At 35.2% G+C, this 20,234-nt stretch overlaps 1 protein-coding gene across 4 annotated transcripts in view; it reads right to left on the minus strand.

Moving 5' to 3' along the window:
• Window positions 1-6,925: 6,925 nt before the first annotated feature.
• SMAD2 (SMAD family member 2) overlaps window positions 6,926-20,234 on the minus strand; it is an 88,462-nt gene continuing 75,153 nt past the window's right edge. For all 4 annotated transcript variants that reach the window (XM_054460447.2, XM_054460445.2, XM_063653636.1 and 1 more), the window contains 5 exons: window positions 16,265-16,318; window positions 14,154-14,366; window positions 11,328-11,465; window positions 11,005-11,149; window positions 6,926-7,634 (listed from right to left, as the gene is read on the minus strand). In XM_054460447.2, coding sequence (XP_054316422.1) covers window positions 7,511-7,634; window positions 11,005-11,149; window positions 11,328-11,465; window positions 14,154-14,366; window positions 16,265-16,318 — 674 coding nt within the window. In that variant the 3' untranslated portion in view covers window positions 6,926-7,510. The remainder of the gene's footprint in view (window positions 7,635-11,004; window positions 11,150-11,327; window positions 11,466-14,153; window positions 14,367-16,264; window positions 16,319-20,234) is intronic.

Raw genomic sequence — 20,234 nt, forward strand, 5'->3', positions numbered from 1 at the left:
GCTGTTGGGCAGTGGTTAAGGCCTCTGATTTGCTACTTATCAGAAAAATCCACATATACACAAAACTCTGCTCAAAGTTTTGTATCCAAGGAAAGTCCCACATCCAGGGAAACCCTCAGTCCCAGGCACTTTAGGGCAGCTGGTCACCCTGAGAACACTACCCACTCTTTCCTTAGTATCACTAGAGAAAAGGTAAGAACTTTCAAGGGTGTAACCTTTAAGGGCATCAGTCCCCAAAATATTTTTAAATCACTAGCTAATGGCTAGTTCTTCTAAGCTTGCTAAAAGGCTAGGAAGTCCAGAAATACTTTATTTAAACGTGTTAACTTTAAGAAGAGTTGGTAGTAATCAAGCAAATTAGTGAGCAGTGTATAAAAGCTCGCTCTTGAAACCTGTTTTCAGACAAATCTTCTAAAGGTTCTTCTAGCTTTGTCCAGTTATATGGCATTTTACTGTATTCTCTTTTTGCAATTAATCCAGTTTTGTATGTCTTTTCTTTTTTTTTTTTAGGTGAAAATATTCTATGCCAACTGTTTTCCACAGTCCTGCATTATATATTAAAACAAAGGCTGCCAGCTGGAGACACAGCCCTCCGATTACAAAGCCCCAGAATGTTACTTTTAACTATGCTCCACCAGGAGATCTGGCCTTGGGAAAAGACGGCGAAAGGAATATTGTCAGATATGAACAATTTTTATTCTGCCTACAATGCTGTGATCTAGTTCAACAACTGCAGAACTGTTCTCATCTTAATCGCTGTAGTTTTTCTTTCTTTACTCTTTTGTATAAAAGGTTAGTGTCACAGCTTCATTATCACTAATAAAAAGATACAAATATGCCTTTCAAGTCAGGGCTGGAAAAGCAAAAATGAGGTGTGAGGTTAAACTGGTCTAAGAAAGTACCAATTTGGGTTCTGTATTTTGTCAAACAGTTGGGTTTTTAAAAAAATTCAAAACTCATGCATGTTACCTACTTGTTATGTGTGAATTATTTCTCACAATTTTAATTAATCTGTGTGTATATTAGTTATATAAAGCAATGGATTTCCACATTCTTAAAGCAGGAATCTATATTCACCAGAAAAGGACCCTCCTGTTTCTCATCAAATTTTTTTTCGGCTTGAACAATCCAAGATTGGGAATAGTAAGAGTGGCAAACAAATGTTTTCTTAGGGACTTACTGAGAAAAGAAAAAACTTACTGGGAGAACAGAGACTTAGTAAAATTTCTATTACTACAGACAAATGCTAAAAACCAACTTTATAATAACAGCATTATAAAGGATAGAACTTAATATAGAACCAGAAATATGGCAAGTTACCTAATGATTAACATTGTAAAATAGTCAAAAACTTTAAAGCCACAGAGAAAGGAAAACAATTATGAAATGGAAAATATATAATATTTAAGTATTTTTATAACTCTAAAATTTCACTTTTGTCCTTAAATCAATATATTACGGATTTCATTGTTCAATAAATTACCATCTTTAATTAAAAATAAGTAAACCAAAGAAGATATTTTGGAGAAACTAAGAGCTGTTACTGTTTGGAGGGTAAAAGAATATTTTTCTTGAAATGTTTTTGAAGAAAAATCTAAAAGCCCTCTATGTTGAGTTAATACACCTTCTGACCCCCATCATCAGTGGCATTATTCTTCCAAGGGACTCTTACATCTAAGCAATGGTGAAGTTCTGGATTCATTATGGATCTCATGGCACTAAACCAACTGGCACTGAAGTTAAGTTAATATACTCCAGCAAGATCACCTGTGGGTCAAGGATGGCCCAGAGAATCTTGGAAAATCCATTTATGTTGAGCAAAGATCTGAATCCCCTTCAATCAGGCTGTAAGATACTAGAAAATTTGACCTTGTAGTATTATTTCCCAGGGTAACTTAGGCAGCAACCTTGCACCAGAAGAAGAATTAAAGAGGGAGCAATCTAGTATTACCAACAACAACAAAGTTAACCCTAAGTTAGTACATCCCAGAATCTGCTGGATGTATAATAATTTAGTAACGGTGTATATGACAGAGCTTTCTTTGATGTTAACAAATTTTGGCTGTGATTCTTAGTTACCAAGTTGCCAAAAAATGGTACACTAACTGAACTGCCAAATGGCAGATTAAGAAAATTAATGTACTCCGATGGTCTGTCCATGAAAGGAAAATGTATACAGACAAATTATGAACATTTTACCGGGATCTGAGATTTAAACAATGGAACAATTGTTTTAACTGTTAGAATGACCCCAACTGTTAAGTTTGTCTATGAGTGTATATGTATATATAAATTCATACACATACATTATTTATTTCCTACTTAAAAGGACTGAGGCAGTTCTGCTATATATAGTTAGCTACAATATTCAAGATAAAACAGTCCTTACTCAAAAAATTACATGAACACACGAGATAAGTTCTTATCGTAAATGCTATCATGAGGCTATGTAGTATAGCTCATATTTCCTGGTTGTAAGGCTCAAAACACAGGAATTCCACTCCAAGAGATAATTTGCCCCTCAATCCCCACATACAAAGTATAGTCTAAACAAACAAAATGGTAATAAAAAACTGAAAAGGAAGATATAAAAAGAACTCAATAGCAGGATTCTGACTACCTCTGGAGACCACACACTATCATTCCTGACTGTCTTAAATACAACAATCCAATACGCCCCAAGATGGAAATCTGGTATTGTAGGGAAAACATTGGCTGCAACTGTCAGAAAAGTTCATAATCTTAAACATAAATATAATTTATGCCATTTGCCAGTCACAAAGACATTTACTGAAGAGAATTTTTGAGCCATTTGTAAAATTAAAATGATTGATCAATTTGAATAGCAACCTTCATGATGAAGAAATTAGGACTCTAGGTATGAAAAGCATGTTCCTTTTTTGTTAATAAGTTCAAAGAAGAGAAACATTCTGATATATGCAGATAAAAATATGGCTAGGACGGGCGCGGTGGCTCACGCCTGTAATCCCAGCACTTTGGGAGGCCAAGGAGGACAGATCACGAGGTCAGGAGATCGAGACCATCCTGGCCAACACGGTGAAACCCCGTCTCTACTAAAAATACAAAAAATTAGCCGGGTGTGGTGGTGGGCACCTGTAGTCCCAGCTACTCGGGAGGCTGAGGCAGGAGAATGGCGTGAACCCAGGAGGTGGAGCTTGCAGTGAGCCGAGATCACACCACTGCACTCCAGCTTCGGCAACAGAGCGAGACTCCCTCTCAAAAAAAAAAAAACAAAAAAAACCATGGCTAACAAGAAAGAGGATAACCAGCAAGTACCACCTGGATGTGTGTTGTCAGGTAGAAAGGAAGAATAAAATTCAGGTAATGAATATAATAGATTTAGCAAAGTAAAGTATATGAAAAGAAGAAATGTTTGATATGTCTAAATATCAATGCCTTCTATCAGAGTAAGAAAAAAGGTATTCATTGTTCATGTCCACAGACTAGATATCTAAAGAGATACTTGGTGGGCAGGGGCTTGGGATGAAAGGCGCAAATTGGAATGTTCAGCTTTTAAAGCAAAGACTGTACATGAAGACATATTTTATGTACAGTGAAGATTGTCTTGTGTTACTTTATATCCCAACATAAACCTACCCCACCCTCAGACCAAGAGGGTATCTAATGCTGAATAAATGCTGAATCTATTTAGTAGTTAAAAAAGAGAAGGATCTTAAAGGTATATACGGGAAGCTTTTAAGAGGTAGAGAAACCAACTGGGTATATATTTTCTTTTATTTGATTTCAACTAGCAAGAGACTAAGACTGATGTTTGTTTGCCTGTTTTACCTTCAAAGTCTTAGTCTTAAACTGACAAGGGCACAAAAAAAGTGAAATTAAAATAATTTTAACAAAAGGGAAAGCGTTTGACAGTGTTTAAAAGACAGACAAATCAAGCAAAACTGAATGTGGCTTAAGGTAAAAAATACAACTAGGTATTAAACAATTTGTAAAAACTTACAAAGAAAATTTAGCTTTCAAGAAAAATTAGGTAGATTTCCTTCTGCCAAAGTGACAGGTCCTGAGAAAAAAAACATAACCTCTACAAGACCAAGCACAGCTCAAGGGTCAGGGCCCCATCCTAGTCATCTTTTTATTATTCAATATCTATCACAGTGGCTGGGCAAACAACAGACATCCATAAATGTTTACTAACTGAATGTGTATTATAAGGTATAATCGGTATAATTGATATAGCTCAAATCTAATCATGAAAGCTTCTTTAAAGTAGGATAAAAAGAGCACAATCAGTGGTATTCCAGAAGGTAGGCCTAAACCCAGTTATATTTTTCTAATCTCAACCAGTGGTTATAAAGACTTTCTGAGCTTCTTTTTAAAGCAATGAAACTCTTTCCAAAAGAAACCCCACGCAGTTCTTCAGTACAGAATAAAGATGCCACTGGCTAGACCAAAGTCAGTGAGAACTCCAAGAGCCTCCCCTAAGCCAGCCCCCAAGATGTCTCTGTGGAACCTACTGGAAAAACTATTACTCATCTTAGAAATGTGATAGAAAGCATGGTCATTCAGTTCTCAGGTCATCATTCCTAGAAAATTACCAGTATTGTGAAGAATAAATCCTAAGTAATGTTGCTAATTTAAATAAAGACAAAAATTCAACAAAGAGGGGATTCTATCACTTAGAAAAATGAAAACCACACCTATAAATGGGGGGAGGGGCAGAAAACAAAAAAAAAATCAGGCCACAGTAGATAAAATACAAAAAACATCATCTCATTAAAAAGCATCAAACACATTCAACACAAATGTAATTACAACCATGAAGTAAACTGCTCAACAGGTGTAACTGCTCAATAGGTGTTTTCAAAGAGTTGAGTCCCAATTTCATACTGTACAGAAAAATCACACCAGAACTGTAGAGATGTGCTCCACTACTGAAACAGCATAGTAGGCGCTGCTTCACGTTAACACAGTAATGCAAGAGTAACCGCCAAGATCAGGACCTTCTACCACTTTCAGAGTTGTTTTCTGCCCCTACAACTGTTCCCTAACACCATTACAAGTTCTCAAGTAAGAAAAAGAAGGGCAGAGGCTCCACTGAGTATCTCCTACAGGCCTGATAGTGGTATTACCTAGGACATTTACTCTGCTCACAAGATGGGTAGTAGAAGACATAATTACTGGACAGCACGAAGTCTGAAAGCAAGCAGCAGGGCACTAAAACAGTGAGAGTTTACACAAAGGCTTGTTAAATTAAGTAGTACTGATGTGGTGCAAATGAAATTTTTACAGCAAAGGTTGAGGAAGAAGATATATTAGTGAGAATGACATGAAGCAGACTATCACAAAATAAGGCCACCTTCAAAATATTATAAACTATGGAAGAACCATTCTGATCTTCAAGTTTGGATTTGTATAGAGGTTTCTGTATAAAGCATTAATACCTAATCAGGAGTTTCCTTTAGTGTGAACCTTTTTGCATTTGATGCTATTCTCTTTGCCAGGAATGCTTATCTCCCCTGGCTCATCACTTGGCTTGCTTCTTTAATGTCAGGTGTTAGCTCATGCATCCTTTCCTTAGAGGCTTTCCTTGATGTCCTACCTGAAGCATCCCATTTGTTATTCTCCAGTACAGTACCCTGTTTATCTCCTTCACAGACAAGTAAGATGATTAAGGGTTAGTGTAACTGCTGTCTCAGCAAAGGCAGGAACTGTAGTTGTCTTATTCACCTTTACCCAAAGACTAAGAAAGTTCCTGGTACAAACAAGTGAACAATAAATATTTGTTGAATGAATAAAAAATTACTATACCAAATTTACATGAACACATACATATACACACAAATACAGGAAAATGGGGAGTACCCAATAGAAAACCACCAAATGTTGAAAGTATTGAAAATGATACCTATAGAGACAGGTGGATGTGATTTCAAAGAACAAGTACCAAAGATAGCTTCAAAAATATGAAAATTTATGAAAAGACGACCAGGAGTGGTTATTTTCCATTTCTACTAAGATGCAAACAAGAAGAAATGTTTAAACTGCAATGAGTCAACATTAGACATAATAATTATTTGCTGCAGAATGAACTAGCAACAGAGTTTCGGAAAATCTCCTCTCACTACAGAGTATGAAATATTGTCAATCACAAAACCAGGATCAGTTAAGAACAGCTCAGACTGCAGGTAACTTATAAGCTAAAAAACTTGCTAAATAAATGGCTTTTCCCCCAATTTTTAAAATTCTGAATTCATAATTATGTGTAGAATAACAATCAATTTATAAATTGAATACAACGTACTTTAAAAACAGATGGCCCATATCTGCTGATCGTACCTCAGCATCACTTTTCTAGGTATTTTGCAGAAACAATTACATTTACAAAAGGTCCATTTCATAATACAATCTGGTAACTAAACCAAATCAAACTACTCGAAGAGCAGAAGGTCTGCTGTTGAAATATTTTAAAATACCTTTGGAAAAATGGTATTTATAGATTAGCTTTTTTAAAAAGGGATAAATATGTGGAAGTAATTCTAGCATATCCCTGAAAATAATTATACTGCCACCTATGCATTCTTTATGAGGTGGAAGGATAAATCAACAGACTGCTAGATTATACAAACCAATTATTCCTGTTGAAATTTGGGCATAAGACAAAGGGACTTTCTCCATATGAATTCTTACTGTACCCCAGAATTAACTGGTGCCAGCAGTATCAGTGCAACTATTACTGGTGATGATGTCATGTTATGCTGTTTTGATTATGAGGACAAAAATAGGAATGGAAAAGAGGCTTGGAAAGGTTTTCGGTATGGTTTCCTTATAATAAGATTTAGCAGTTAAAAACAAAAAAACAAACCAAAACAAAAAACCACAAAAAGAATGACTGTTTAAGCCCCACTGAACACATTAAGGTCAAGGATTTCAAAAGTTAATCCACTTTTCTTCCCCCAAGAGTTTATTTTTGGTAAAAGGCAGAAAAATTAGTTTTTCTACAAGGAAAATCTGCTTCTAAATAATTTGAAAATCTTGATATATATTATATATTAAAAAAGACACACAAAAATAACAGAGAAGTGGGAATAACAGATTAGGTACTGTAACTTTATAAAGGTTTGCCTAGATCAATAAGCAGCGCACACACACACCTCATCTATGCAAACTAAAAATGTATATAAACAGCACAATACTGTGATACTGGATCATGATACATTACCTGTACACATAACTACTACTGTTATTAATAAACCTTTGGGACACTCAGTTTTATGCCCAATAAGACATCATTAAGTCTTTAAAATCTTCTCTTCCTCTTTAATGGGAGAGTATTTCTAGACACTAATTTTCCCATCTAATATTCAAATATAGGAAACAGATTCCACAAGGTGCTTTAACTGATGAGACCTCAAGTGCTGTTTTCTCTCTTGAACTTTTGGATAGTAAACAGTCCATAGGGACCACACACAATGCTATGACAGAAGAGTTGTTACATTAAGTCTTTTCATGGGACTTGATTGGTGAAGCTTTATGACATGCTTGAGCAACGCACTGAAGGGGATCCCATCTGAGTTAATACTTTGTCCAACCACTGTAGAGGTCCATTCAGATGAAGTTCAATCCAGCAAGGAGTACTTGTTACCGTCTGCCTTCTGTTTAAAAGAATACAGGAAAATGATTATGAAATTCAAGTCCACAGGCAGGGAAAATGGCTATGTTTAGGTACACTGCATTAAAAATTTACAGAAATTAAAAGGTTGTGTATATAATTTTGGACACGATTATTCCGAAAAACGGTTGATCCTCAAAGTCAAAGTACTTCTGATGACCTTGTTTTAGAAGTGATTTACAAGAACATATTTTTCTCATCAAACTAAAATTAATAAGGTGATCTTATTATTCACCATCGTCCAAAATGGAACACCTGAGAGAGAATGTAGATACTATTAATATCAGGCCAGGGCCAGGCATGGTGGCTCACACCTGTAAGCCCAGCACTTTGGGAGGCCGAGGCAGGCGGATCACAAGGTCAAGAGATTGAGACCACCCTGGCCAACATGGTGAAACCCCGTCTCTACTAAAAATACAAAAATTAGCTGGTGGTGTGTGCCCGTAGTCCCAGCTACTCAGGAGGCTGAGACAGGAGAGTCACTTGAACCCAAGAGGCAGAGGCTGCAGTTAGCCGAGATCATGCCACTGCACTCTAGCCTGGTGACAGAGTGAGACTCTGTCTCGGGAAAAAAAAAAAAAGGCCAAAAGGAGACACGTGAATCAGGATTGTCCAAGCAAACCAAGACATAAAGTAACTGTACTTATCAAATCAACCACAGAATAGTAGATACTCAAATATCAAATGGAATCTACATAAAAGTATACCAAAGCAAAAACAAAATTTTGGCCCAAGCCAAACCCACATCACAGAGAGTGTTAAAAGCTGGAATTCAACTTTCTCTGCCAAAGCCAATGAACATCCCTCTTAGCAACACCATTCAGGCTTTTAATAGTGCTTCAACAAAAGGGGCAACTCTAAGAGAATTACAAATTATTCAATGACATCCTGTCACTTCCATGCACTGATTTTAGTTCCATCTTATTTGCTATACAGAATAAAATCAATAAATCCACTTGCTTCTACAAACAGCCCTTCAAATATGAGAAAAGCTCATTATCAACTCTTCATCTCCAAGCAACACATGTTCAATGTAATTTAAAACTGTACTTCCAAGGATGTCATTTTCTGAGGCAGATGGTATCAGTGCCCCACTATACCCTTTGGATTTTTCAGTGTGCTCTAGACAACTTCCAACTGCAGGTATCTGCATTTCTGTGCCCAGGAACTTCTCTGATATACCCAAAAAAGGCTAGAGGTGCCAGGAAATAAGCATCCCCAGGAGCAGCCCTCAACCAAGGAAACAGAAATTGACATTTACATGCCCAGCACTTCTGTTCCCCTGGGTAGGATAATTCTGTAGACTGTTTACTGTTTCCCAGAGGTTCCCCAAGGGTGTCAGTTCTAGTGACCCACCCACTGTGGTAGATGGCCTAACAATGGTCCTGGCTGCCCTGTTCTCCCCTGTCCCACTTCCCTTTCTAGAATAATTCATAATCCAGGTCACCCAAGGGGAGTAGGTTTAAGAAGGCTGCCACTCGATTAAATACGAATTCTTCATACATCTAAATTCCCTGTTTACTACATTTCCTAATTTTTGTGCTAATAACCAAGATGACATTAAGGAAATTTTTAAAAAATAGTTTTAGAAACCTAATCATTAGGTCTATTTCCTCAGCTCCAGAATGATTACAGACAGTAAGTTTCTGGTAGCTACCCACATATCCACAGATAGATGGATATTTGCCATTTTGATTTGTAAATGTTACAGGAAACTACTTGATTTTCCAAAGTCAGATGTACCTGACTCCCAATACTCATAAAAACATACTGCATATTACTGCTTCTGTAATTACAGATTTTACTTTATCTCTGAGTTAAAGAACAGCAGAGTCCACAGTGAATGAAGGGCAGTATCTTTACCAAGTAAAACTGTTCTTAGCAGATCTATAGATATACGTGGAATTCTCTCTGTAATTCACTCTTACTTCCACTAAATTCCTACCGTATTTTGCATTATTCTAACCTTTTGAAGAACAAAAAAAAGTCTGACCTGAAATCTTATTAGACAATATAATTTAAATCCAATTTTGCTATCAACTCAGGTCAAGTCTAAAGTTTTAAAAAACGGCATTCAGCATTCTTAACAGGTAACAACATCTCAAAAGGGTAATAATCAAAACAGAACTACAGGAAAATCACAAAATGAATTATTCTACCAATATAACTCAGAAAAAAATAGTGACAAGTTTTCATTCTCTGATACAAATATATAACATATATTTTTAAATGTATTCAACAAGTAGACCTCACATTTCACAATCTCAAAGTCAGATTTCTGACAAAACTTAAGATAGACAAGCAAGTCCAAAACAAATAAATTTGGAAGGGACTAAATTGCTGGAAGAAGCAGGAATACAATCACTATATTACATGAATATTTCTCAAGCAGGCATACGGAGTAAGCAATACGAATTGAAGAAAGACTAAGTATTTTACTTAATTCCTACTCTTAAATATGGTCAAGAAGTCTTCTCTCTGATGTGAAATCCAATCAATTGTTTAATTCATCAATAATCTAGACTATCCTATCCACTGATGACAAATTAGTTTTTCTAAAACTTAAACATAGAATTGTTACTACTATCCTTATAAAAGAGGTTAAGAGTCCAGGAGAACTATCTTCCAGTCCCATCTCAACCACTTATAATGTAACCTTGGGCAAATTATCAGCTTTCTATGTCTATTTCCAAATATGTATTAGTTTGAACCATTTGTTACCTGCAACGACGGCAATTTCATATATTTCAACCTTACAAAGAACGAACTGACAATAGAAATAGTAATTTTTAGATATTACACTTAAAACAGCACAGTGCCTGGCACATTAGCAAGTATTCCCTCTACTTTTGAATGAAGTTCCTCCTCTTAACCTACATCTACTTTGTCTCAATTTATTTGTCCAGCCTTATTTTTCTATTCTCCAAACTGAATTGCTATGCTGTTGTCAAGATTATCACTTCCCAACTCCGCCCACCCCATTTATGACTATTGAAATCCAATGCATCTTTTACAACTAGATCATGTCCCATCAAGTTTTCCTTGAGCACCGTGTGCGAACATCTCTCCTTCCATAAACTGACATAACCCTTCATATACACCCCTTTTATGATATTTAACACTCTGAATTACGTTAAAATGCATGCCTGTGCATGTTTTAATATCTTCCATAATGGCAACTCAGTAATTTGCAACAGTTTTGAATTTGGAGGCCTCCAACTTTATTTTACATAAAGATCAGCTGACTCTATAACCTCAATGAAAACAGATACAAATGAACTCCAGAATATGCAAGAATGCAATGAAACATAATTACACTGTGGAAATTTAAGAACCAAATATGTATTTCATACCGGTATTCTGCTCCCCACCCTTTCACAAAACTCATTCTTATGGTGCACATTCTAGTTAGCTGATAGACGGCTTCAAAACCCTGATTAACAGACTGAGCCAGAAGAGCAGCAAATTCCTGGTTGTTGAAGATCTTCAGATTACAGCCTATGATTAAAAAAGGTAAAAGAAACTGTCAAAAGAGTATCATTATTAAAAAGTAATTTTAAAAGGGTTACAAGTTTTAGAATATGAGCATGCAATCATCTACCGATTCCTAAAATTAGCAGCAAGAAAAACTAAGCAAGTTGACACGATAGGTTTATTTACATTATTGAATCCATACCTGGTGGAATTTTACACACTGTTGCAGGGTGCCAGCCATATCTCTGATTACAATTGGGGCTCTGCACAAAGATTGCACTATCACTTAGGCACTCAGCAAAAACTTCCCCACCTATGTAATATAAGCGCACTCCTCTTCCTGAAATAAAATACAAATGAGATTAGTTTTGTAACATTTACTATTTCAGTGTGACTTTGGAAGCATTTTCTTGGAAAAATTCTAAAATGATTTAAGGTATTTCCAGGATCTTTTTCACAGATAATGTCTTTCTGAAGTCTAACTTTAAATATACTACTGTATATTTCTCCCAAGTATTTTCTAACAATAATTTTATTGATTTTAAAATACATGTGTACTGACTGAAAGTATTTAAACAATGTAGAAAAAGTACACATAGTAAAATAGTTTCACACAAATGATATATATTAAGTAAAAGACTGAGTTAATTTTGAAGGAATTCACTAATGTTTGGAGAAATATATCTTCATTACAACTGTATTTTCTTAGAGATCCCACTTACTGTTAAGAAAAAAGATGTAAAAACATCAAGAGGTTAAGAGTCATTTGCCATTTTAAAAACTATATATTATGGTGGAAACCAAACCTCTAGATGTATAAGCATGATTAGGTGAGAAAAAATTCTACTGGGAGATTTTTAATATACTTCTTTCAGAATCTGAGAGATCACAGATGCAAAATAATATGAGATATAAGAATTAAAAAAAAAAACAATTGTGAGAGGCAGAGTTCTAACATGACACCTGAGAGTCTCAGCCCTGAAGTGCACATACATTCTCTGTTAATCAAACACTAGGTACTGCTGTTAAGGATTTTTTCAGATGTAATTAAGGCAGCAAATCAGTTAACCTTAAGAAAGGGAGATTATCTTTGGTGGGCCTGACTTAATCAGGCAATCCTTTAAAAGGGACTAGACTGTCATAGGCTAAAGTGATTCAAAGCATGAGAGGTATTCAACACAAGAGACATTCTCCATTGCTGACTTTGAAGATGGATGGCACCATGTGACAAGAATTCAGGAGGCATCTAGGAGCTGAATTCTGCCACAACCATGTGGGCTTAGAAGAGGACCTCAAGCTCCAGATAAGAACACAGGCCAGCTGACACCTCAATTTTGGCCTTGCTAAACCCTGAAAAGATCGCCTAACCCATGTCTGGACTCCTGATCCACAGAAACCGTGAGGTAAAAAATTGGTGTTTTAGGCCACTGAGTTTGTGGTAATTTGTTACACAGCAGAAGAAAACTAATAAAACAACTAACATTCCAGATTTAATACAGAACCTGGTACGCTGGTTCTGTTAAGACTATGGAATATTTGTAAAACAGTCATGCATGTGGTCACTGAGAAAACACTAAGTCCAAAAAGTAGAGATTTTTCAGGCTATATTCCCTGATCAATATATATCACCTATAAAACTAGAAATCAAAAATTTAAAAAAATCTAATAATGACAGCAATCTAAAACTTTGGAGAGAGAAGAGAATAAAGCAGAGAAAACCCATTAAATTTTTTTGCAGAACCCCAATTAAGACACAAAAACAAAAAACTATTTTAGTTAAAGCACCTACAGCGATACTGGGTATCTTAATAAGATTATCCAAATTTATACATCAAGCAAGATTTGAGAACTTCCACTTGGAACCAAGTAATAGATCTTCTAGTCACTATCATTTTGCAGTATCAAAATCACACTTTGATAACCACCATTACTTCTCACAGGAGGTAATGGTTAATTAGAAAAAAAACAGAAGCAAACTACTGTTAAAAGAAGTTACTTTAAGGTGATGAGAATGATGTTCAATTATGAATGGCTCTCACACTTTTTCACTTCATTGTTAAGGAAATACTGAGGACCCCAAAGAGCTTTTGTTTATGTGAATATTATGGAAAATGACCGTATTAGATATAAAAACTGAGATTTAAAAAATTCATTTAAAAATCAAATCCATTACATATTAACAATGTTTATAAAAAACAACTGTATTTCCAAAGCAAAAAAAAAAAAAAAAATAGAGTGGCAACATTTCACCATTTTTGTCTATGAAAAACAACTATATTTCCAAAGCAAAAAAAAAAATAGTGTCAACATTTCAACATTAATGTCTAGTGTAACAGAATTGGAGTCTCATTATCAAATCTACATTTCATCTCTTGCAAAATCATATGCATGTAGGCTCTGGAATACTCCACTGTACAGTCATGAGAGAATGAGAGTAGAAATGGCAAACAGCATCTCAGTACTACTATGAAAATAGCTTTGACCTCACAAACTAGCTGAAAGGGTTTCTGGGACTACCAGAAGTCCCCAGACCACATTTTGAGATGTCCCTGAATTATATTTTGAACTATATTAAATGCAGTTCTTGTTTTAGATATCTCATTTCAGATGAACAGCAAGCACATTTCATTTAATATATAAACTCACAAAGGGGGAAAAAACCTGGGAGCTATATAAAGAAACTGAGAAAAAAAAATCATGATTTATAAAAAAGTATTAACCCCCAAATCTGAACATGGCAATTTTATGACTGGTAGAGACTCAGCAAATTAAACTTATCTTAACACATATTTATTGAAGAACTTTCCAGTATCAAGGGTGCCAAATAAAAGTTGAAGAGTTTGCAGCTGAAGCATCACCAGGATCTATTAGAAGCAGTGAAGCCTGTGCACTTAAATGTGTCAGCAATTAAACCACCAGAGAGAGAGCTGGTTTTACTGCACACAAGCTCTTGATGTGGCACACCATGCAATGCCTACATTATGAGTATACAGCATTGATTTTTCACAACAAGGAAAATAAAACATACCTATATGCCTTCTTGTCATTTCTACTGTGGCATTTCGGTTAACATTGGAGAGTAAACCTAAGCAGAACCTCTCTGAATTTGATGGATCTGTAAAGCCATCTACAGTGAGTGAGGGCTGTGATGCATGGAAGGTTTCTCCAACCCTCTGATTTAATTCATAATATGCTATTGAACACCAAAATGCAGGTTCTGAGTAAGTAACTGGCTGTAAATCTGAAAAAGAAAAAAAATAAAAAAATAATAAAAGGAAGAAATGTGTGAACAATTCAAGCCAAAAATAGATTTAATATAATCATCTTTACATGCTCTATGCCAGCCTGCACTGGCAAAAGCTCAGGAAGTAGACATAGTATCTGTATCGGTTTCCACAGATAATACCAGATTTTCAGTATTTTTCACACAAAATTCCAGTTTCATAGATCATACCAGACTTTTTCAAATTTCTCCCATGTCATTAAATCACTTTATGTTGGATTCTTTGTTTTACCAGTAGTTTTAGTCTAGCTCCTGTTCAAATACAAAACAATCACACGCAAAGTCAGTCAACTTGCCATACTTGGTGCATTTCTAAAGCACGTAAAAAAGCTAATATGGGGTAAGATAAAGCCAGAGCAAAGATTAATGAGTCAAAAGCCACACAAAGAAAAACAGTAATAATAAAAGGATACAAAATATGACATATTTTTGACGTCTGTCCATTTTAACATCAAACTCTTGGTGAGATACCCTAGCTACAAAAAGAGAAAACCCACTCATACATAAGAACCAGAAAGCAGTAACACACAAAGATCATGCAAGTGGAAACAGACCATAGAGTCAAAAGACTACTTATTTCACTGGAAAACTATATATTTAGCTTCTGTAGTTTTGACTAAAACATATCATAAGGAATACTGCAAAAGAAAAAAACCTCACAATTTTGTAGAATAAATTCCAAACATGTAACAACCAAAGAGAAATTGTGAAATAGCAGGGTAAAATGAGGGCAAAAATAATAATAGTAATACAGAAATGTATATATATATATATAGTCATCTCTTGGCATTTACAGAGGATTGGTTCTAGGACCGGCTCCCCCTAACTAAAAACCCTCAGATGTTCAAGTCCCTGACATAAAAGGGTGTAGTATTTGCATGTAACTTAAATTCACGTCATCCTGTATTCTTTAAATAATCTCTAGATTACTTATAATACCTAACAATATAAATGCTATACAAATATTTGTTATACTGTATTTCAAAATTTGGGCCCAGTGCAATGGCTCAAGCCTGTAATCTCAGCACTTTAAGAGGTCAAGGTGGGTGATTCGTTTGAGGCCAGGAGTTTGAGACCAGCCTGGGCAACAGAGTGAAACCCCATCTCTACTAAAAATACAAAAATTAGCTGGGTGTAGTGGCATGCACCTGTAGTCCCAGCTACTCAGGAGGCTGAGGCAGAGAATTGCTTGAACCCAGGAGGCAGAGGTTGCAGTGAGCCGAGATTACACCACTGCACTCTAGCCTGGGCAACAGAGCAAGACTCTGTCTCAAAAAATAAATAAAAATAAATAAATAAAATTTGTATTAGTTCTTATTGTTGTATTGTTATTTTCATTTTCTCCCAATTATTTTCAATCTGCAGTTGGTTGAATCTGCAGATGCTGAACTCATGGTTATGAAGGGACCACACACACACACACACACTTGCACATATATGCGCACACTCTCATATATATATATAAAACCCCCATACTATGTATACACGTATACATATTTATGTCAATGTGTATATATAATACACATACCTCTTTTATTAATTACATCATAAAATAAACATAACCATAAAAATCTAGCCATAATAGGTTATATAATTTTCTATGAGGAATATGATTTCAATAATAAATAGATTATACTTATTTCTTATATCTGCCAGCAGAAAAGACTTTTAATAATTTTGAGGGATGGTGTCAATATTCTTTTTAAAAAGCACTACTTTAACCGCATACAGAATTATTTGGCTATTCATTAGGATCCCTTTCTCGGATATATAAAAAATAACTCCTAGAGATGATTTTTATTATTAAGTAGGTGATACAGTATAAACATGATGAGGGGAACACATTTGCAACTTACCCAAGCTATGATTAACAGGGGAAAGAGTAGTAGGAGATAGTTCTGCTGGAGAGCCTAAAACAAAAGGATTTAATTTAAAAATAAATGAAGTATTTCCAGAACTTCTGATCAAGTAATCATAAAACTAGCTTTATCTGGTTATAATTATCAACAATAATACAAAGATAATTTAAATACCAAGAATTCAGAATATGTAAGTGCTTAAATTTAGTTTAATTTGTGGGGGGTCAGGGGAAGAGAAGGGAGGGGTTCCAGTATAAAAGGTGCAACAGTTTTGGCTTCTAGCCCACCAGTTCATCTTCCCAAAGATATCTAATGTTGACAGTTCCTTGGGTATCTTTCCAAAATATTCTATGAACCACATAAGCAAATACATTTTTGTTCTGTGTCCTTTCTTTTCATATACAAGTGGTAACCGTTTTTCATCTTCTATATTATTCTATCAGATTGTTCACAATGTGTTTCCCTATTTGTCTGTCTACATATCGATTAGTTACATAACATCAGGATCCCATATTGATGGATATTCAGGCTATTTTCAATCTTTTGCTATAAGAACCAACACTTTAAGACTGCAATAACTAATCTTGACCGTTTTGCATGCTTCCAATCACATCTGAAAGATACATTCTTAAAGAAACTGCCAGGTCGAAAGGTTTGTGTATTTGCAATTTTGATAGATTTGGGTAAAATTATCATTCATCAAGGTTGTACCAGTTTACATTCCCAGTCACAACATAGTAAAGGGATGCCTGACATGTTATTGCTTCTAGATGAAAACATGGTCACAAGTACAGTTTTAATTTTGAGTAGCTTTACACGTTTATATTATATTTCCTTTCTGTAATAGTCTGTTCTTTTCTTTTGCAATGTTGATCATTTTCTTACTGATTGTTTGAAAGCTCTTAATACATATTAGGGTTATAAGTCTTATGGTATGAGTTACAAATATTTAATCATTGGTCTTATGACTCTTAATCCTAATTTTGATCATGTAGCACTAAAATAAAAGCCCTTCTACATGATTTATCAATCATCTTTGGGTTAGCGTCACACTTTGGGATAAAACAGTGATGATGGTGGATATCTTACTCTTGACTTTTAGGGTAATGTTTCTACCATTTTCCCATTAAGCATGGCATTGGCTTTGAGGCTAACAGCAATAAAATATTTATTTAGGATTTTTGCATCAATAGTCTCAAGCAATACAAGCCTGAAGATTTACATGAGTGCTATGTTTGTAAGGCTCTGTGGTCAATGTTATGACAATCTAGCAGCTTTATCCTCTGCAAAGGTTTAAATAGTATTATAACAGCATATTCTTTAAAAGTTTGGTAGAATTCTTCTGTGAAATTATTTATAGTTAGTAACTTTCTAGGGTTTACTATGAGACATTACTCTATGAAGGTTGACTTGTTCAGATAGCTCTATTTTCTGGAGTCAGTTCTGGTAAATTACACATTCTTAGAAAATGATCTGTTTCTTCTTTTGGGTCAACAGGCTAAATCTAATCAAGAAAATAAGGGGGCACAAATATACAAAATAAGAACCACCAGAGACAACATATGAAAAATCATGGCGCAACTAGTCTGCTCAGTTCCATGCAACTCAATTTTAAAACAATTTGCTATAAACGTTGTTAAATAATCTTATTAAAAATATAAAATATATTTTATTTTATTTTATGATCATCATTCTCTACACGTTTAGGGAAAGTTACCTAAAAGAGCATGACCCAAGCTTCAAATGTATACCAAGAACATAATTGTAGAATAAGATAGGTCAGGCCGGGCATGGTGGCTCACGCCTGTAATCCCAGCACTTTGGGAGACTCAGGTGGGTGGATCACGAGGTCAGGAGTTAGAGACCAGCCTGGCCAACATAGTGAAACCCCATCTCTACTGAAAACACAAAATTTAGTCGGGCGTGGTGGCGTACACCTGTAATCCCAGCTACTTGGAAGGCCAAGGTAGAAGAATCGCTTGAATCCAGGAGGCGGAGGTGGCAGTGAGCTGAGGGCATCCCACTGCACTCCAGCCTGGGCGACAGAGCAAGACTGTCTCGAAAGAAAAACAAAAAGAGTAGGATAGGTCAGACCGTCTTACACACCTCCTCCCTACCACACACTACTATAACCATGACATAAAATACCACGCAATAAAGGTGAAATGGTAGCCCCTAGATAAATAAATGAATCAGGGAAGAGATGCTTAATTTTTAGAAGACAGAACGGTCTTCCATAACATAATTAAGTTATGTTCCTTTTTTCTCAGTTTGAAAAATCTGCTGGCAAGTCACAACAGGTACAACTAAGAAAGGTCAAAATATATTTGGAACAATGAGCTAAAATTCACTGCTGTTTCCTGAAGCCAATATAAAATAAACAAAGCCACTATTAGAAATGGAGGAAACTGCCCAATTATTCAAATCTTTTAACTGTTTACTCCTCTATTAAATACTTAGAAATGACCAGTAGGATCATTTAAATTAACAGGCGTTCAGTCAGATGTGACAGGTTAGAATTACAGATTACAAAAAAGACAAATTTTAAAAACTTAAAATAAGCTAACAATTAATAGAAGCCTTTAAAAAAAAAAAAACAAAAAACCAGAGGCAAGGAACTGATGATTAGCCTATGAATTATTCATACATAAATGCTGCTATTGGAGTCTCACCTACCACAGGCCTTCCACTTAGAAGAAATATAAATATCCTACTTGAGATCCAGTGTGAATTAGCAGTGTCTACTTACAGCTAAACCATCTACAGAAATCCCTGTGCATGTATCTTCACATACACATTTACATCTATTTGTAGGATACATTTGTCAAACCTTTGACAAATTAACAAATGTCAAATAAAATGTGTTAAACTTTTATAAGTGCCAAAATACCCTCTCAAAAATGTTTCATCTCACTAAGAATTTATAAGCTAGTGTTTCTTCACACCGTGTCACTACAAGTTGACATCTGCCAATATGATAGGTTTAAAGGGAGCAATTTTTTAATTTCTTGTTTTTGTTGTAAATAGTGTATTCCTGTTCTTTTAGCCAATTCTATTAACTGATCTTTTTCTTCTTGATTTGTAAGTTTTTAAACTTAAAAATCAGTTCTTAGACTTGTCATCCATTTGCAAATATTCACCCAGGTTTTTTTTAAAAAATCTGTTATATCTTTAAAGGTGACATTAAATTGTTTTAATTTAAAAAAGACTTTTTTTTAGAGCAGTTTCAAGATCACAGCAAAACTGAACAGAAAGTACAAAGAGCTCCCATATGACCCCTGCCCTGCTTCCCCAAATTCCCTATAACATCCACAAACCACAATGGTCCATTTGTTATAATAATGAACCTACACTGATACATCATTATCACCGAAAGTCCATAATTTACATTAGGGCTATGTTATACATTCTCTGGGTTTTGACAAATGTATAATGACGTGTATCCATTTACAGTTTCAAACGGAGTAGTTTCACTGCCCTAAAAATGCCCTGTGCTCCACCTAGTCCTCTTTCCCTCCCACAAAGCCTCAGTAACCACTTATCTTTCTACTGTCTCCATAGTTCTGCCTTCTCCAGAATGTCATATATAGTAAGTCTTCATTTAACATCTTCCATAGGTTTTTGGAAACTGACTTAAGCAAAATAATTGTACAACAAAACCAACATTCCCCAATCATCAACACTGTAACGAAATGATATTACTTGAGGACCTGTTGTACATTAATTGGATATATCAGTTTATTTATCTAGTCACCTATTAAAAACATCTTGGTTGCTTCCAAGTTTTGGAAATTATAAATAAAGCTGCTATGAACATCAATCTGCAGGTTTTTGTGTAGACCTAAGTTTTCAATTCATTTGGGTAAATACCAAGGAGAAGCAAGACTGCTAAACCATATGGTAAGAATATAGTTAGTTTTGTAAGAAATCACCAAACTGTCTTCCAAAGTGGCTATACAATTTTTCA

The sequence above is a fragment of the Pongo pygmaeus genome, chromosome 17 (assembly GCF_028885625.2).
Source record: "Pongo pygmaeus isolate AG05252 chromosome 17, NHGRI_mPonPyg2-v2.0_pri, whole genome shotgun sequence".
In the NCBI taxonomy this organism is placed as follows: Eukaryota; Metazoa; Chordata; class Mammalia; order Primates; family Hominidae; genus Pongo; species Pongo pygmaeus.